At 42.0% G+C, this 18,985-nt stretch overlaps 1 protein-coding gene across 1 annotated transcript; it reads right to left on the reverse strand.

Annotated features, from left to right (window-relative positions):
* Window positions 1–13,398: 13,398 nt before the first annotated feature.
* On the reverse strand, window positions 13,399–18,985 carry LOC140015130 (uncharacterized). The gene is made up of 3 exons (XM_072067024.1): window positions 18,445–18,985; window positions 16,107–18,050; window positions 13,399–15,941 (listed from the first exon to the last, which is right to left on the reverse strand). The coding sequence occupies exons 1-3, from the start codon at window positions 18,983–18,985 to the stop codon at window positions 13,399–13,401; spliced, it is 5,028 nt and encodes a 1,675-aa protein (XP_071923125.1).

Genomic DNA, 18,985 nt, shown 5'->3' on the forward strand with positions numbered 1-18,985 from the left:
ATTCGATTAATTATTATTTTGAGGGCTTACAAAAATAACATACATGGGTAGAAGAGGAGGGATGGTAGTAGAAGGTAAGGGAAAAAAACTTCATTTTTCAGGGAGTAGCCAATGAAACTCATATTAACAATTACATCCTAAAATTGATGGTCAAATTTTGTTGCCATGGAGTTGTGGGTTGGGAATATGAAATTAAGAAGGCTGGAGCTTGGAAGTAAAGGAATTAGAGCGAGGGTTTAATAGGTTAGGATTGGGGAGGATTGGAGCAAGAGAGAGGGGTTGAGACTTGAGAGAACCCATGAAAAAGTCTACTCCCTCCATCCCATTTTGATTGTTTTGAATTTTTCACACAATTTAAGAAAATTTAGTTAAATTTTTTGGAAGAGTAAATCTAATCTACTATTTTCCTAAAATACCCTTATATTAATATTAGTAGTATAAGGATCCACTATATCTTTACATTAATCACAACAATATTGATGGAAAGTTGCACCATTTAAGGCAATGAATCAAAACAATTAATGAATAAGGAAGGTTATATCACTAATAATAAAGTACTTTAAATAAAGGCATTTGAGAGAAGTTATAAGTTAACTATATTTTTTAAAAGTGGACTATAATTTGAAATGGATAGGGAGAAAAAAAAGAAGACTATTAAAGTGGGATAGAGGGAGTATTTGACTTGGGAGAGTAATTTTGTCAAATAGAGCAAATTTGCATTGGCTAGAGAATTTTTGCTCTGGCATTAACACCAACCAAATTAGATAGGCAGCTTGTCTCATGTGCACATGATTTGGCTACCAAAGTTAGATCTTTGTTACAAGGGAAAATTACGTTTTACCCTCCTATGATTTGGTGTATTACCATAACCCCTCTATGATTTAAAAATGTATATATAACCCTTTCATGATTTGGGTTAATGTGTCGCCATCAATTTTTCCGTTAAAACTAATGGTTAATAATAAAAAATTAAAATGAAACAATAAATTTATAAATTTATCCTTTCATTACTTCCTTTTTTCCTCCAAACATAAAAAGAGGAAGTTGAAATAAAAAAGAAAAAAAGAAATAGAAAATACCATTAAAGATTTGGTTTAAAAACCTATAATGATATGTGTAGTCAAAAAAGAATTGGTAATTTTTGTTTCTTATTTATTTGTTTTATATTTTGCTTCCAACTTTTTTGTTTCTTTTTTATTTATTTTTTATTTCTCTTCCATTTCTTTTGTATTTGGAGAAAATTAAAATTTTACAAGCTAAAGTATAGGTTTTCAAAATCATCTCTTCTTTTCCCAAAAAAGAGATAAAGAAAAGTAAAAAAGAAAAAAATGTAGTGAAAGGGTGACACTTTGACTTTTACTATTGACCATTAGTTTTAACAAAAAAATTTATGGTGACACTTCAACCTAAACCATGAGATAGTTGTGTATAAGTTTTTAAATCATAGGAAGCTTATGTGATAAAGTACCAAACCACTGGAGAGTAAAAGGTAATTTTCCTTAGTTATAATGATGCAATTCTTGTGGTATTTGAATGAAAGTTAGGGTGGCTAGGGTGACCCTTGGGCTTCGCCCTATGTTACATTATAAACGACTTGCAAAAAGGAAAGTGTATGAATGCAATATATATGTATTACACACATGCACGCACACGAACACACTGGGGGAAAAGTCCACACATGTGTGGGAGTTTCATGGCTATGGTTGAAGATGGTTAATAATTATTATTTGGTATTTCGTAGTATAAGAATTGAAGTATGACAATTTTATTATATGATATTCAATAGAAAAATCATAAGTTATATATTGAGTCAAACATATAATATGCAATGACACATAATTATAAGATATGATCAACCACTTTACATCTAATCTAGTAAATTAAAAGACCTATTTATATCTATTCATGCACTTTAAGGATATCAAAATCTGTTGTTAAGTTTGAATTTGATCTTGATATGAGGGCAATCCACCACATTATCTTGTCATATAAGTAAGATTTGAACAATTAGCATACTTGAAGAAATCATTGCTAGCGGAATTTCGATTCTTGCAAGCCAAGTTCTTGAATTTATATTGATTCCAAAAACATATCATCAAGAGGCCTCCACATTGACCATCAATCAATTATGATTTACTATATGATTTAGGAGATATAGCAAATCACCTCCTTCATGGTAGGGGATTACAATCACGAAATATCAGTTTTTGAGTTAGTTGCAAAGATATACAACAACTAACCTGCTAATTTAGAGAAATAATCACCTCAAAAAAGGTACTAAGGCATCTTAATCCACTCAATTCAAGAAAACATTTAAAAGTAATGAAGTACGTAATTTAGATTTGTCAAGAAATGGTTTAAGTAAATGGTTAAGCCTATTGGCAAACCAAATGAAGTGAAAAAATTGGCCAAATGGAATCGCCAATAAAGTAGCAAATGATTTGAACACCACTATAACTAATAGTTAAAATAACACAAGAAGTAGATGCAATTTGTAAATGGGAAAATATATGATGATAAACTTACCTTAAACCACAAATAGCAACTAATAAATGTGATCTCCCCCCTATCAAGCCTACCTTACATGAACAATTGAATTAAAACACTAAAAAATTATCCCACATACAACCTGCAAGATTACAAATTTCTCATAACCAAAAAGTAGATTTGCTACAGAAAATATGCCTATTGAGAAATCTACTGCAAAATGGAAAAAGGAGCAGCTAATGTAGTAAGATTGGAATTTAATAGGCTACATGATTGTGATGGAACAAAGTTGTAAGTAAATAAAATAAATTTTAACAATTGGGGTTACTATGGTAATGGCCAAGAAACCAAACTTCTCCACTAATTAGCATTAATTGTGTCTTAACATCTCTATATATCATAAGTTTGCCAATAACCAATGAGAAAGGCTTTAGAAAATTAAGAGACTTGGATGTTAATACAATTAAATGATTAGAAGGGAACACAAGCTGAATCCAGTTGTACCCAATGCTCAACCGAACATCGAACATTATCACATATCAAACTTGTCCCTAGATTTAAATGTTTGGAAGGACATCTAAGTAATTACAGCAAAACCAAATTAGATATAATAACTTGTACTCAATGCTCCAATTGTACTTCAAACACTCTCACATTTCTAAAATAACCCCACCCTTGCGGTTGAAATTCAAAGACATCTTTGTCCTAAACTCGTTCTTATATAGTATAAGGAAGAATAAAAAATTGCTAACTACCACAACGGACAGCAGGAAGCAAAATTATTTATACTTCCAACCAACCTATGTAAAACTTGTTATAGTAGTTAATATATGTTACATATAACAAAAGACAATGTTCATCAAAAAAGAGAATGAATCTAGGTTTTTAATTCTGAAGTAGGCAACGAACATTCTAACAAAGCCGCTAAACCAATTATTGATTAAAGGTTTCTGATATCTCAAACAGATGATACTCGCCCACTCCTACCAAGTTCAACGTTTAATCTCGAAGTTTAAAGGTTTCTGATATCTCAAACAAATGAAAGAGAATGATAATTTACAACGTGATATAGATGCATGGCTTCAAAGGCTGCGTTCCCAACCATTTTAGTTAATTTCTAAGCTATTTCAGAATTCAGATCTGTAAGCTTTCAGGTTTTAGGCCGCAATTTCTTATCTTCTTTTTGTAGACATGCCTCGCCCAATGTCCAACCGGTAGAAATAGCAGACCAATTAATTTGAACAACTTTAGTACTTATTGTTATATTCAACAACCAAATTTTAGGCATCTAAGCAAGCACAACATGTCTTAAGTTTGTCAGAATCTTATCCCTTTGCTCCAAGTAATGGTTCCTCTCCTTAAAAATTGGAAGTGAAAATGGTTTGAAGATGGGGATGAATACCGATTTCTTTACCTACCAACCATATGAAATTTTTTTTTCTAGTTGTAATTTTTTTTTTTCATTTTCTGTATTTGGGGCAAATTTCAAGCATTAAAATGCATCATGTAAAATTGTGCCTGAAACCACTAGCTATCATTTTTTTTTTTGGTTAATGAAAAATATCTACACTACTACTCTTACCTAAACTATAGGAAAGGATCGTAACCACTTATATTTTATCCGGTGACCAACTTGTTTTAGGTTCTAAATTCTTCATTTTGTTACACCACTGTGGGGGCTATCATAGGGTTCACCTGCTTAATTTATATTCTCGTCATCAATATTTATTTTTCATTTTTCTATCTTTTATTTTAAGATTGCCAATTGTAGCCAAAAACCTATTCTTCTTGAAAACTTTCTTTATTCTTAAACATTGTTAATCAGGTTTTACGTGCACATATTAGCATGCAATTGAGGTAATTGCAGTCCTTCAGTTTGAAAGTATCCGTTTCCGGACCGTCTTTGGAAGCTGGGAAATGATTCAATTGTATTGTAGTATTGCTTATTGGTTTTTATATTTATTGTGTGTTATTAGAGCACAGGATAAAGGACACAGTATCAGAGGGTGGGCTCAATATAAATTCGGACATCATCCTCCAACCTATGAATGGAAAAATCACTTTAGCTAAAGAAATTAAAACTTTTACATACAATTAAAGCCGAGCTTACCTCTCATGGCACAAAATAGCAGTACTATTTACTATTTTCTTATCTTATTAACTTTGGATAAGAAATGTATTTCACAACTGTACCACCTTTTATTGCACACAAAATGTACCACCAATTCATAAGGAGTCATATATAAATGATGATTTTTTTTTTAATTTTAATACTTGAAATCTCAACCTTAACTAATTAACCAATACATCATCGGTTATATAAACGATGAATATGTCAATGCTATTATGTGAATTTATTTTCCCTTTTCATCCCTCTTATTTTTCTTGTGAGTTCACATATAAAAGCGACTTAAAAAATACGATGTGACTGAGCTATGGATACAATTATGGAAACTCTTAAAAATCAGGAAGTGAGCTATCTGTTACTCTATGACTGTCACATAAGTCTTATATCATTTAGTGTAGGATTTTCCTTTCTTTTTGTGTTTCTTATGTTTTTTTTTAAATAAGCGTCAGGCACAAATCTTGTAAGTGGGTGCCGCCAAATTGGATTCAACTATTTCATCTCAATAATAACTAGCCAACCAACCACTTGAGGAGAGAGATGAATTGAATGATATGAGAGGGAGGGAGTGTAAATGAAAGGTTTTGGATTCAAAACCTCCCACACAAAAAAATCCAACCAATCTGTATTGAGCAAGGAATAACAATGCTGTTGAGTACCAATAGCCTCCATCATTGACCTTTCAATTGATTAAAGTTAAATTCAACACTTAAACTGAACAATATGATTGTGTATGATTGACTCCTAGAATTGTTCAAGCTTTAATATGTGCTCAAGACTAGCTGCGATCCTCAATGGAAGAATTGAATGAGGAAGAAAGCTTAGAAGAACTTGAGGCCTTTGAATCTAGTAAGCAATCATCACTACTTTTCTCAAAACTGAGATATTTTTCCAATTGATATCTTGCAATTTAAAGTGCATCATTACTTCGTTTTTAAGCTCTTGCATTGCGGGTTTGGTCAAGGGATGCTGAAGAAGCACGGAACTTCCCCGGACCGAGCTGAGCTGATGAGCTCGGCTTGCTGATGGAAAGAGCGCGTCCTAAGCCTGAAAGACAAACAAGAGAGTGAACTAACAGGGGCCCTGAGGTTGTCCCTGAGGGCACTCCAACGGTCAAGTTAGTTTTCCGGTGAGTGAGGTTCACGGGAAGTAAAACGGTCGGGAGTAATTGTCTAATAGTGAGCGTACCTGGCGCAGCCGGTGTGCGTTATTATTTATACCTGCTTAGGAGTCCGACCTCCGTACGTTTCGGGACTCGCCCAGAATAGCCCCAATCCCGCACTGAGGGGGGAACAATCCCGACCTATGCGGGATTGTTCTCTGGAGCCCTAGCGGCGGAGGGCCGCGGGACAGTTCACATGGGCTCGGGGTCTAAGCCCACCTCGGAGCTCCCTGGGCTGCCACGTGTACAGGCCCAGGACGGGGCCTCTGCACTAGCCCCCTAGATTAGGTAGGGCTTCCAAACAGACCTAATCTATTCCCTCGCCACGTGGGAGCCTATCGTTGCACTGCTCTGCCGCGGTCACCTCCGGTACAGTGCTGCCATTGGAAAGTGGCGTCCGCGTCCTTTCAGTTGTCGCGTCCCCTCGGTCTCCGTACCGCTCTTAAATGCGTTCATATGGGACGGTTCAAATTCAAGCAACCGTTTCCCCCATTCTTCCCCCTATAAATAGGGACTCCCAAACTCTCTCAAACTCTATTTGCCATTTTTCCTTCCTTCGTGCATTTTCAATTTTCCAGCAACAAGGCTTCCGGCTTCCAGCACCCAGATTCCGGCTACTTCTCCATCCTTTTTTCACTTCGATCATCAGTAAGTTCTTTCCCCTCCTCTTTCACATTTCCTCTTCTCATTTAGCCACCTTCTGCATTTTATGTCGGATCATTTCGGCGTCACTTCCACCGCATCCCAGATTCCGGTCCGTCGTAGAGCCCCCAGAATCTTCATTTCCTCCTCGTCTTCGTCCCCGTCTTCCTCTTCATCTCCTCCTCCTCCTCCTTCTTCTTCATCTGCTTCCAATCCCAGTTTCCTCCTTCCTGACTTGTTAGAGCCCATTGACATCATGAGCTCTCCATCTACCCATTCTCCTTCTGCCCGACTCCTGGAGGAGATGGCCGAGCTCGATGCCCTCATCGAGCAGCAAGCCACTTCTATCCCCTCCCCCAAGTCTCCACACGACTCCCCTGGCGGAGCCCAGGGGGGAGCTGGGAAGGACAGGGACTCCTCTGAGGGGACCCCTGCTGCCGAGCAAGGGGACGATTCTGAGTTCAACTACGGTCACTCCGACCGGGAGGAGGTCACTCTCTCACCTGGGACGGTGGCCGAGCTGGCCGCGTCATTCTCCATCCCTCCGACCTTCGAGCCGCGAGCCGCCGGACCCACCGATCGAGCCTGCCGACCTCCCCCGGGCTTTGTAGCCATTTACAGAGAGCAACTGGTCGCGGGGCTCCGACTCCCCATTCCTCCGGCCCTGGCCGAGATCTTGAGCTACTGGGAGTTCAGGATCACCCAGGTCCACCATAACTCGATCAGGATCATCATCGGATTCCTGATCTACTGTCAGATCTGCTCCATCCCCTACTCTCTCTCTCTCTTCCGTGCTTCCTACGCCCTCAAGGCTTCTCTCCCTGGGTGGTACTACTTCTCCCGCCGGTCCGCCAGCAATCGCGGCGGGAAGGGCACCAAGGATCTTCTCTACGGGGTCCCCTCTTCCGTAAAAAACTGGAAAGGGGACTTCTTTTTCGTTAAAACCACCCACTTTCCTCCCAATGCGTGGAAGGTTGGGGGGTCGGAGACGACCCCTGTTCAGAGGACCTGGACCCTGAGGCCTTCGGCCAGCTGCTGGGCTCTGCGGTGAAGCTGCACGCAGCCAAGTTCTCCACCGAGCAGATTTTCGCGGCCTGGCTGTTGGGGACGTTGTCCGGGTCCCCTAGAAAAGTGGCGTTCTCCCCCGCCGACCAAGAGACCTGTAATACTGCACATGTTCCTTTGTTATCTGTTGCTTCATCTTCCCTTCTGTTACTAACATTTTTTACTAACCTGGCGGTGTTTTGCTGCAGTGAGGAAACTCTCAAGGCTACTGGGCGCGCCAACCGAGCAGGCCGACCCTACCACGCAGCCGGAGACGGCGAATAAGGCCCCGGAGGCCTCTGCGACACCTGGGGGTAGCTCGGCCCCCCAGAAGGAGGCCTCCCAGTCTCAGTCCCCCCCTCAAGCAGGTCGCCGGCAAAAAGAAGGCGACGGGGCAGAAGAGGGGTCGAGAGGACGAGCCTTCCCAGCCCGGCAAAAAGCCGACGCAGGCCTCAGCACAGCGCCCTCTCTAGCTGACGTCGGGGGGCCCTGTCCACTTGGGGGTTGGCTCTGCTGAGGAGCACGCGCGGGAGAGCGCTCCTCCGAGCTTGTGGCACTTCCGCCACGTGGCCCCCGTGAAACCGGGACAGGCCCCCACCATGCACGACCCCCGTCGCTTCTGCCCGTCCTGGGAGCTCTCCCTCAATGACCGAGTCCAGTTCCCCAAGGTGGCTCGCAAGTGGGTTGCGGGATCAGTCCTTCCACGTGACAGAAAGTGGATGGAACTGGCCAGCCCGTCCGAGCTCCAGGACGTGTACTGCACCGCCCAGGCCCAAGTAAACCCCTTTTCTGCTTATGCCCCTTGGGTTTCTGTTCTTTCCCTTGACGAAGTGCGAATGTTTACTTTTCTCTCCCTAGGCCCATGCCGCCGGTGCCGCCCTGGTGACCCGTTTCTTCGAGCTGTCTCCCGACTTGGAGAAATTACAAAAGAAGAATCGGGAAGCCGAGCAGAAGCTTGCCCAGGCCCTTAAGGAGGCAGGCTCCCTTAAGGCCAAACTGGGCAAGGCCGAGAAGGGGCTGGAGGAGGCCTAGGTCCAGCTCGCCGCCACCCGGTCCGAGCTGGACCAGGAGAAGAAGAGGGTGGCGAAACTGAGGGAGGACCACGCCATTGAGCTCTCCGACACCGTCAGCCGGGAGCGCAAGAAGGCTGTTCGGGATTTCATCTCCTCCGAACGATTTGCCGAGGACGTGGCCCTCCTCAACCAGCCCATCTTCCAGGTCGGCGCCACGCGGGCCCTGAACCAGGTGAAGAGCCTCAACCCACCTGGCTTCAACTTGGCTGACTTCAAAGACTACAACCCCGCAGCCGAGGAGAAGCTGGACTGGCTCTTCGACGGGTACTGCAAAGGGCATGCCCTGAAGGACCTGGTGGGCAGGAGCGATGTGGGGACCGAGCTAGCGGAGCTTCCCCTGGAGGAGGAGGAGACTCCTGGCAGGGCTTCCGGGAAGGAGCCAGTGGCTTAGGGCAGCGGTCACTCCAGAAACCCTTTCCATCCTCTTATAAGGATGTGACCATGCCCCGCAGTTCATGATCTTCACAGATCCTTTTTAACAGCCTTCTCCACACGCCCCCCAACATGCTTAAGGTGTACCTTCAGCTCTCACCTCTCAACATGCTTAAGGTGTACCTTCAACTCCCACCTCAAGCAGGTCGCCAGCAAGAAGAAGGTATAGCTAGATTTTTCTTTCCTTGTATAGCTCGGTAGGCGCAAGAAGAAGGCATAGCTAGGTTTTCCTTTCCTTGTATAGTTCGGTAGGTTTTGTAATAGATAGGGTCTGAATGTATATATGAGATGAAGTTTAAATGAAACCATCTGATTTGTCTTTCAATTCCCTTGTTAGCGGTGAACTCTAGTAACCAAAAAGGAACACCGACCTCCCGGGTCGAGCACCAAATAGATCCACCCAGGCGGCGTGCCGACCTCTTGGGTCGAGCATCTATCGCCCTTTAAGCTAACGGCTAAGTTGTCAGGGACACCAAACCACCAAACCATCAGGCTGACTTGGCAGTTGAATTCCAAATAACCTGAGTGATGCGCCGACCTCCCGGGCCGAACACAAAACATCTAGTTTTCAAGCTACGCCGACCTCTAGGGTCGAACGTCAAACCTGATCTACTGAAGCGGCGTGCCGGCCTCTTGGGTCGAGCATCGAGCCCTAAGGTTTTTGAGCTGCGCCGACCTCCTGGTTCGAGCGGCAGGATTTTAAAGGTAGTCCTGCCGGCCTCTTGGGTCGAGCGTCAGACTCTAAGGGTTTATGCCCTGCCGACCTCTTGGGTCGAGCATCAATTCTCAGACTTTGAGGCATCAATTCTCAGACGCTGAGGGCTTTCCGTCGATTCGTTATTTCGATTTGTCCCCTTGCCTGTGACGGCCCCACTTCTCCCTAAGGCGAACCAAAGGGTTGGCGGGTCGCCTGCCTAGCTCTCGCCAGGACTCACTCACTCTAGCAACTAATATTACCAAACATAAATCGAAAATAAACATTACTCCTCGAGCAAGCTAAGTACTTAAATAAATCATACAATTCAACTTATATAGCCCAAAAATACAATTCCAAGTACCAACGAACACATCGAGTTTAAAAATACTTAATTTACAATTTAAAGTTCCTAATCCAGGGCACAGAAGCATTACAGGATTCACATTTTCCCAAAGGCACAAGAAAATCATCCAAAAGATATTAAAGTATCCCTCAAAGTACAATTACAAAAGTGGGCATTCAAAATATAACATTTCTTTTCTAGTTCTCCAAGACTTCATGCATTTCAGAACCTGTCAAGGAAAACAAATTGGAAGGGATGAGCCAATAGCTCAGTGGCGCCTCGAAACATGCAATTCACATAGGGCAATTTAACAAGTACAAATGGACGAGTAAGCAATTAACAATTTAGGAAAAACGAAGTAACATGACAAGAAAATGATACGGGGCTCTCAGGAGCCAAAGTCCTCGCACTTGATCAGGTAATATATAGTAGTTGACACTCCGTCAACTTTCACTACCTAATCTCCATGTAGACATTTTCCCTAATCTACACGTCTCCTAACAACGACTTTCCCCTTATTTTCGGGCCCGACTCCAACACGAATTTTTGCAAGCACTTTTACCAAGACGGCAGAGAGGTACCTCCCACTCTAATAGAGTGTGGTACGTACATCCGTTTGGTTTATTTAGTCGACGAGACCCCACTCCAATCGACATTGCAACACTTGTACTTGTGATATTTCACGAAATCACATAGCATATAACATTTCATGATATCTCTAGCAAGTACTTTTAACAAGTAGTTCAACTAGCAGTTAAACACGATTCATGCAAGAGACACTCACCTTAAGTGAAGTGTCTAGAATTCCAAACTTTGACCGAGGTTGTGCCCTTCACCGACTCCTAAAAACATACAAATAATTCACGTAAATTTCTACTTTTGAGTTGGCGAGTTTACTCAAGTCTTCTAGCATTTAACTTCACTCAAAAATCCCAAACTAGCATTAATCGTATTCTCAAAGTGGAATCCACAAATTCTCAAATGAAATTAAATTTTGAGGTTTCTTTAAAACCAAAAACTTGCTAAATTCGTCAAATGTTCCAATAACCAAGTTCTAGAGTCGTATAAGCAATTAACACCCCTTTGGTGTCACAAGTTGAGAAAAATCACATTTAACCATTTAGAAGAATTTTTCCCCTCTAATTTTCCCCAAAAATATCTTGGAAAATTCTTTTAAGAGGAAATCATATAAACCAAGTAAAACTAGCCGTTGGAATTTCTATAAAATAGAAACTCCTTAAGTTTGCCAAATTCCATTGACCAACTTGGTTCAAGGATTTTCTTGAAGGCAAAAACTTGAGTTTTCAAGAAAATTTCCAAATTTGGCATATTTCTCGAAATAGGACATTTGGTCTAATAAAATTCAAGGTTATTGACTCGAAGTGGACCTAGTAATGAAGGTTAATGCTAGAAAACATTTTCGGGACAATTTAATCCACATTTAACCAAAACGAAATCCAAACGTCAAAATCATTTCTAATTTCAAACAAAATTTCTGTTTTGGGTAGCGTCGTAAAGAATAAAATTTTGGTCCACTTTTTGAACGTAAACTCTACTAGATTTTTGTCCCAAATTGAGCTATACACACCCCTTAACTAAACACAAGTCAAATTGGGTTCATGTTAACGTGAAAATCATTTAACATGTCTCATGCAAAGCTGGAAAAATTTCCAAGTGCATTTGGTACAGGAAGTCCATTTTCTCTTCAATTTGTCCAAAACTTTTCAACTACCCAAAAGCTACATTTTCCCCCAAACAATACTACACATATTGGTAAACATGTATACAGCCCAAATAGTTCACAAATTTGTCGAAATCAACCCCCAAAATTCGACTAAAATCTGGAAAATTTCCAGAATTTTCGGGTAGCTCAAAGGGCATTTTTCTCTTTGATTTTTCAATGAAATTTCCCATTGTACCAAAGCTGCATTTTCACCAAAACTACTCTACACATATAGGTGAACATATACATGATTTAAATAGCTCAATAACTTCACAAAATCCAGTTCAAAAAGCTGGGCAAAGTTGGAAGAAAAACAGGCCTGCTGGTTCGGTTGCAGAGCAGAAATTTTCTCTTCTTTTTGATCAACCATTTCCAACTTATAATTCATACTTTAAGTCCCTAACAATCACCACTAACTAGTCTAGCCCCCAAATAAACAATCCAGTTCATTAACTAAGCGAAATTTGCAAAACATCAACAGGTACAAATCTGGAAAATTTTCCCTTCTCTCGGCAGCACCCCAGCTTTATTCAAAAAAATTTTCCCAACATATAACCACCTCAAAACATACATATAGCACATAAAACACCTCTAGCTTCATCAATCATTAGCTTAGAGGATCAGCAACCCAACATGTTACACCAAGGCAAGCTAAAACTTCAAGAACCAAAAGCTGCAATAAATCTGAAATTTTGGCTAAGGGGTGAAGCGGAAGTTTTTGGGTTACCTTTGGTGGTTGTTTACTAGCTAAATGAAGTGCCTAGTTCCCCAAGTTCGCTCCTAGAATCACTGAGGTCAGTCCGCACCCCTTGCACTCTGTTTTTCTCTCGGTCAGACCACCCACAGCAACAACCCAGCAGCAAACGTTGAGGTGAAGAGAAGCTTGGGTCTGGGGTTTTGAGTCAGCTTGGAAGGTTCTGTGGTTGGAGGAAAGAAAAATGGCAGCTGGTTTCTCCTTCTCCCCTGGTCCAACACAACGCCGGCAGCAGCAGCAGCGATCTTCCTCCTCCTTGCTCGGTCGAGACAGCAGCCAAGAATGGAGGTGGAAGCTGGAAATGGAAGGTGAACGTTGGGTTCGGGAATGGTTGAAGATGGAGGGCTGTTGGAAGCTGGGAATGGCCGTGGCTCTTAGCTCTTCTTGCAACAGATGATCGAGCTTGAAGAGAAGAGAAACGGCTGGTAGTTGGTGATAAGATGGGTTGAAAATGAAGGTAAGCTAGAGTATAGGTTTGAAGACTTTTTGGGCATGCCATTAATGGTGGGAAAATTTTGAATTGAATCGCGTTTACGCGCGAGAATTTTATCTACTGGTAGAAATTCCTCACCTAGCATTTTCTCAATTGAATTATACATTTTTATAACCTCTACATATCATACAGTTCAACTTAGAGCTATATTGCGTATGGGAGTGCGAAAATCCAACTTAATGTTTAGTCGAACGCGAACCGTCAAATAAATTTTGAAAATTCATGTAAATTAAAATATAACATTTATATAAGTGAAAACATCATTAATAATATAAATACACATTTTTAAATATAAACTCATATTATTTAATAATTTTCAAAGTTTAAATAATATTTATTTTAATTTTCAGAAATTAATGAAATTTTGAGATCCTCACATCCTTCCCCCCTTAAAAGAATTTTGTCCTCAAAATTCTTACCTGTTCAAGCGAATAACTCTGGGTATTGGTCCTTCATGTCCTTCTCTACCTCCCAAGTTGCCTCCTCGACGTCGTGATTTCTCCACAAGACTTTGATTAAAGCAATCTTCTTATTTCTCAATTCTTTAATTTCTCGGTCCAAAATCTTAACTGGTCGCTCCTCATAAGTCAAAGACTCGTCTACTTCAACGTCATCTAATTGAATCACATGACTTGGGTCGGGATGATATTTCTTGAGCATAGATACGTGGAAGACATTATGAATCCTGCTCATGCTAGAAGGTAAATCCAGCTGATAAGCCACTTTTCCAACTCGTTTAAGAACTTCAAAGGGTCCAATGTACCTCGGCTTTAATTTCTTTCCCTTTTTGGATATTACCCCTCCTTTCATAGGTTTTACTCTTAGAAAGACTTTATCTCCTACTTCAAATTCTAAGTCTTTTCTTCGGTGATCTGCGTAACTCTTTTGCCGACTTTGAGCAGTTTGAAGTCTCTCCTTAACCAGTTTAACTTTCTCATAAGATTCTTCGATCCATGGGATAGCTGTCGGATCTAAAACTTTCTTCTCTCCTACTTCAGCCCAATGAATAGGGGATCGACACCTTCTACCATAAAGCGCCTCATACGGTGCCATTTGGATTGAAGCCTGATAACTGTTATTATAAGCAAACTCTGCCAACGTCATGTACTGGCTCCAACTCCCTCCGAAATCCAATATACAGGATCTTAACATGTCCTCTAGGGTTTGTATGGTTCTCTCCGAATGTCCATCTGTTTGTGGATGATACGCAGTGCTCAACTTCAACTTAGTTCCCAAAGTTTCCTGAAATTTCTGCCAAAAGCGGGAAACGAATCTAGGGTCTCGATCGGAGACTATACTTACAGGAATCCCATGCAATCTCATAATTTCTTCTGTGTACAACTTGGCTAATTTCTCCAAAGAGTAACTCATATTCACCGGTAAGAAATGTGCAGATTTTGTAAGACTATCCACTATCACCCAAACCGCATCATGTCCCCTTCGATTTCTAGGTAAACCCGTCACAAAATTCATGGTAATATGCTCCCATTTCCACTCAGGGATTTCTAAAGGTTGTAACAAACCAGAAGGCTTTTGATGTTCTGCCTTAACCTGCTGACATACTAGGCAAGTCTGTACAAATTTCGCCACATCCCTTTTTAAGCCATCCCACCAATAAAGCCCTTTCACATCCTGATACATCTTGTTAACTCCAGGGTGAATAGTATACTTGGACCGATGTGATTCCTCTAGAATTTCTCTTTTCAAACTTTCTTCACTAGGTACTACTATTCGATCCCTAAATCTCAAAATGCCTTCAGGTCCTAGCTTAAAATCTAGGGTTTCCCCCCTTCTCACTTTCTCCAAATAACCTTGTACTACCGGATCCTTCCCTTGAGCCTCCTTAATTCTTTCTAACAAAGGGGATTTTAAGGATAGATTTCCAAACAAGATTTTCAACTTTTCTAAACGAGGATTCCAACTACTCGCTTCTTCTAACATATCCCATTCTCTCACCATTAGACCCGCTACTTGAGCCCTTCTACTTAGTGCATCTGCAACCACATTTGCTTTCCCAGGGTGATAATTGATTGAACAATCATAATCCTCAAGAAATTCTACCCAACGCCTCTGTCGCAAGTTCAACTCCTTTTGTGAAAACAAGTACTTAAGGCTCTTATGGTCGGTGAATACCTCAAATGTCACCCCATACAAGTAATGTCTCCACTTCTTCAAAGCAAAAATAACAGCGGCTAACTCTAGGTCATGGGTCGGGTAATTCATCTCATGGGGTTTCAATTTCCTAGAAGCATAGGCCACAACTTTTCCCTTTTGCATTAAAACACAGCCTAACCCTTCTTTAGAAGCATCGGAATATACTACATACCCATCAACTCCCTCAGGTAGGGCTAACACTGGAGCCGTAGTCAATCGCCTCTTCAATTCTTGAAAGCTCGCTTCACATTTAGGGCTCCAAATGAACTTATGGTTTTTCTTAGTTAACTCCGTCATTGGCCCAGCAATTTTTGAGAAATCTTTTATAAAACGACGGTAATAACCCGCCAATCCCAAGAAACTTCTAATTTCAGTTAGATTCTCTGGTTGTTTCCACAAAGTAACTGCCTCCACTTTAGTTGGATCTACTGCAATTCCATTCTTAGAAATTCTATGACCCAGAAAAGAAATTTCTTCCAACCAAAATTCACACTTACTGAACTTAGCGTAAAGCTTGTGTTCTCTCAACACTTGTAAAACTATCTCCAAGTGCTTGGCATGATCCTCTCGGGTCTTAGAATATACTAGAATATCATCTATGAATACCACCACAAATTGGTCCAGATATTTCTTAAAGATTCTCTGCATTAGATCCATGAAAGCAGCTGGGGCATTGGTTAACCCAAAAGGCATTACCGCAAACTCAAAGTGCCCATATCGAGAATTAAAAGTGGTCTTAGGTATATCTTCCTTTTTAATCCTCAATTGATAGTACCCTTGTCTCAAATCTAACTTAGAGTACACCACCGATCCTTGCAATTGGTCAAATAATCCATCAATCAAGGGCAAAGGGTACTTATTCTTAATAGTCACCTCATTCAAACCTCGATAGTCAATGCACAATCTCAAACTCCCGTCCTTTTTCTTTACAAACAAAACTGGAGCTCCCCACGGTGAGTCACTTTCCTTAATAAAACCTCTTTCTAGTAGGTCCTGCAACTGGATCTTTAGTTCTTTCAACTCCGCAGGAGCCATTCTATAAGGAGTTTTTGAAATTGGGGCTACTCCTGGAACCAAATCAATCTTAAACTCTATCTCCCTTTCAGGTGGCAGAGATGTTAATTCTTCCGGGAAGACATCGGGAAAATCTTGCACGATTGGTACATCTTCTAATTTCACTTGATCACTAGGGGCGTTAATTAAGAAAGCTAAGAAACCCTGGGCTCCCTTGTGAAGCATTTTCCTAGCTCGAATCCCTGAAATCAAAGCAGACGAAGCTAATCTACCCCTTACATCTAGCTTGAGAGTTGCCTCACCTGGGATGCAAAATTCCACCACTTTAGCTCTACAATCTAGCTTAGCATGGTGGTAAGACAAAAAGTCCATTCCTATAATCACATCATACCCCTTAAGGTCCAAACTCACCAAGTCAACTAGCATTTTTCGCTCCCCAACCCAAAATTCACACTCCTTATACACTAAACTAGTGAGCATGCTCTTATTACCCGTAGGAGTCCTAACTTCCAAATCATAGGGTAATCGTACAGGTTTTACATCAATTCCACACATAAAAGCAGGATTAACAAACGAATGAGTCGCACCGGGATCAATTAAAACCTTGGCTAATCGATGAAAAATTGGAAGTGTACCTTCGACTACCTCCGAAGGGTCAGGTGCAGGTTGACTATCTAGGGCATAAACCCTGGCCGGGACCTTCGGCCGACTCCCTCCAAAAGCAGTTTGCCTAGAACTTGTGGCACCTCCTTGGCTTCCCCCATTCTTGGAAATCCTAGGACAATTAGCAATTTGGTGCTCAGCACTTCCACACTTGAGGCACTTGCCATCCTTTCTCCAGCACTCATTTGCAGTATGATTGGCTTTTCCACAATAACCACAGGTTATCTGAGGGGTTGACACTTGTACACCTTGTGGAGCACTCCTAGGGGGTCCCCTTCCACTTTGACCTCCTCTCACTCCAGATCCTCTCGCCCCAGGGCCTCTAGCTCCAGCACCCCTTGTTAAAGCACCTCTCGATGCACTAGGGATATTCACTACCCCAGTTCCTCTACCCATCTTAGGCGGTGGGGCACTTGTAGAAATTGGTTCCCTGCTACCACTAGGGGCATTCCTTTTCCTAGCAAAGAATGACCTAGATTGGGCTCTAGCCGTCTCGAATCTCTGAGCTTTCTCTACGGCATCACTATACGTGCCAATTTGAGCAGTAGCTAGCCCTTCTTGAATCTCCACATTGAGCCCTTGCACAAATCTCCTAATGCGTCTCTGCTCAGTGGCTATCAGGTCAGGGGCATATCGGGCTAATTTAGTGAAGTTGGTCTCATACTCTGCTACACTCATGGCCCCTTGTTTGCACTTAATAAAGTCATCCTCCCTTTTCTCTTGGACTAGAGGTGGAAGAAATTTGGCATTAAACTCACGGGTGAAGTTTGCCCAAGTACTAGGGGTACGGTCTCTATCCCACTTATCCTTAATTAGATTCCACCAAGACCGTGCAGCTCCTTCAAATTGAAATGACGCAAAAGTCACTTTCCGCGTCTCAGTGTAATCCAATGTGGCAAAAATATCAGATATTCTCTCCCACCATCCCTCAGCTATTTCAGGCTCTGGCCCACCTTGAAACTTAGGCGGCCCAAACTTTAGGAACCTCTCCAAGGCCCTATCTTCAGTATCTAACTGCCCACCAGGTGGTTGATGCACTGGTCCAGGACCTTGACGGTCCGTCAAACGTTCTAGCACTTCGGTTATCCTATTAATAGCGGTGGCCATTTGATCTCCGCCCCCACCCTCGGGTCCCTGATTTTGGTTCACTTCCGACGCTCTATCGCCCCCTTGATCACGAAGGGGTTCAGCCCATCTCCCTCGACCTCGACTTCGGCGTTGACCTCTACCACGGGGATCCAAACCTAGTTATGCCTAATGTAAAACAAGAAGTAAGTATACAGAAATTTACACAAAGTTTAAAGAGCAACGCAGGAAAATTGCATAAAACTGAGGAAGAAAGCAGAAAATTATGCCAAATGAAGATCAACTTGAGGGCGATAAAAATAACCACAACTAACACATATATTAACATTCGAAATTCCTACAATTAGCATTTCGTTGGGATTTTACAAAAATATAGCACAAAGGTGCTACAAGGTGCAACCAGTCATTCATGATCAAAAGAAGTGCAATCACCACAAAAGCAAGCCATACAGTTACAAAAATACAATGGCCCAAGAGTTAGCACCATCCCAACCAATGTTTACAAATTACAAGTCAAAAGAGAGTCTAACTAAGCCTAGTCCTCAGCGGGACCATCAGATGGATTCCCCTCATCAGGATCCTCCTCCGGGTCCTCCTCTGGATCCTCCTCAGCACTAGGAGCTACCTCTGAGGCCTCGTCCATCACCTCATCCACCAGCATGGTAGCATCCGCTAGTATCCCAAAAGCTCGCTCACGAACCATGTCTCTCATCCTAGCCACGCTATCCCTTGCTCTCTGCAGCTCCTCACGGTCTGCCTCAGCCTTAGCTCTCTCCTCTATCACCCGTCCAGTCAGCTCTATTACCCTATTCTGCAGATGAGCCACCATAGCACCTAACTCATCCACGTCCTGAATCAGGGCCAGGTTGGAATTCACCAACTGGCGACGCTCATCGTCTATAGCCAGAACCAAGGTGTTGGGGTAAGAGAAGGTCAACCTACAGTCACACCTAGGAACCCTGGTGTCGGGCGAGTACTGACCACGAGCTCCACCACCCTGAACTTGGTAAAATATAGGCCTAAGAGGCGGCGTGTGACCATTCGCGTGCCCGTTACCATTAGCGGCATGTCCATTCCCGTTAGGGTTCTCCAT

The sequence above is a fragment of the Coffea arabica genome, chromosome 10e (genome assembly GCF_036785885.1).
Source record: "Coffea arabica cultivar ET-39 chromosome 10e, Coffea Arabica ET-39 HiFi, whole genome shotgun sequence".
Classification (NCBI taxonomy): Eukaryota; Viridiplantae; Streptophyta; class Magnoliopsida; order Gentianales; family Rubiaceae; genus Coffea; species Coffea arabica.

Bases quoted from the DNA above. Each gene is read 5' to 3' on its own strand.
- LOC140015130 (XM_072067024.1), bottom strand. From the start codon at position 18,985: ATGGAGAACCCTAACGGGAATGGACATGCCGCTAATGGTAACGGGCAC. The intron at 18,051-18,444 runs GTCCCGCTGAGG...AGGCATAACTAG, and splicing joins TGAGGGGAATCCATCTGATG to GTTTGGATCCCCGTGGTAGA. The intron at 15,942-16,106 runs GTTTTATTAAGG...ACCAATTGCAAG, and splicing joins GCAGGACCTACTAGAAAGAG to GATCGGTGGTGTACTCTAAG.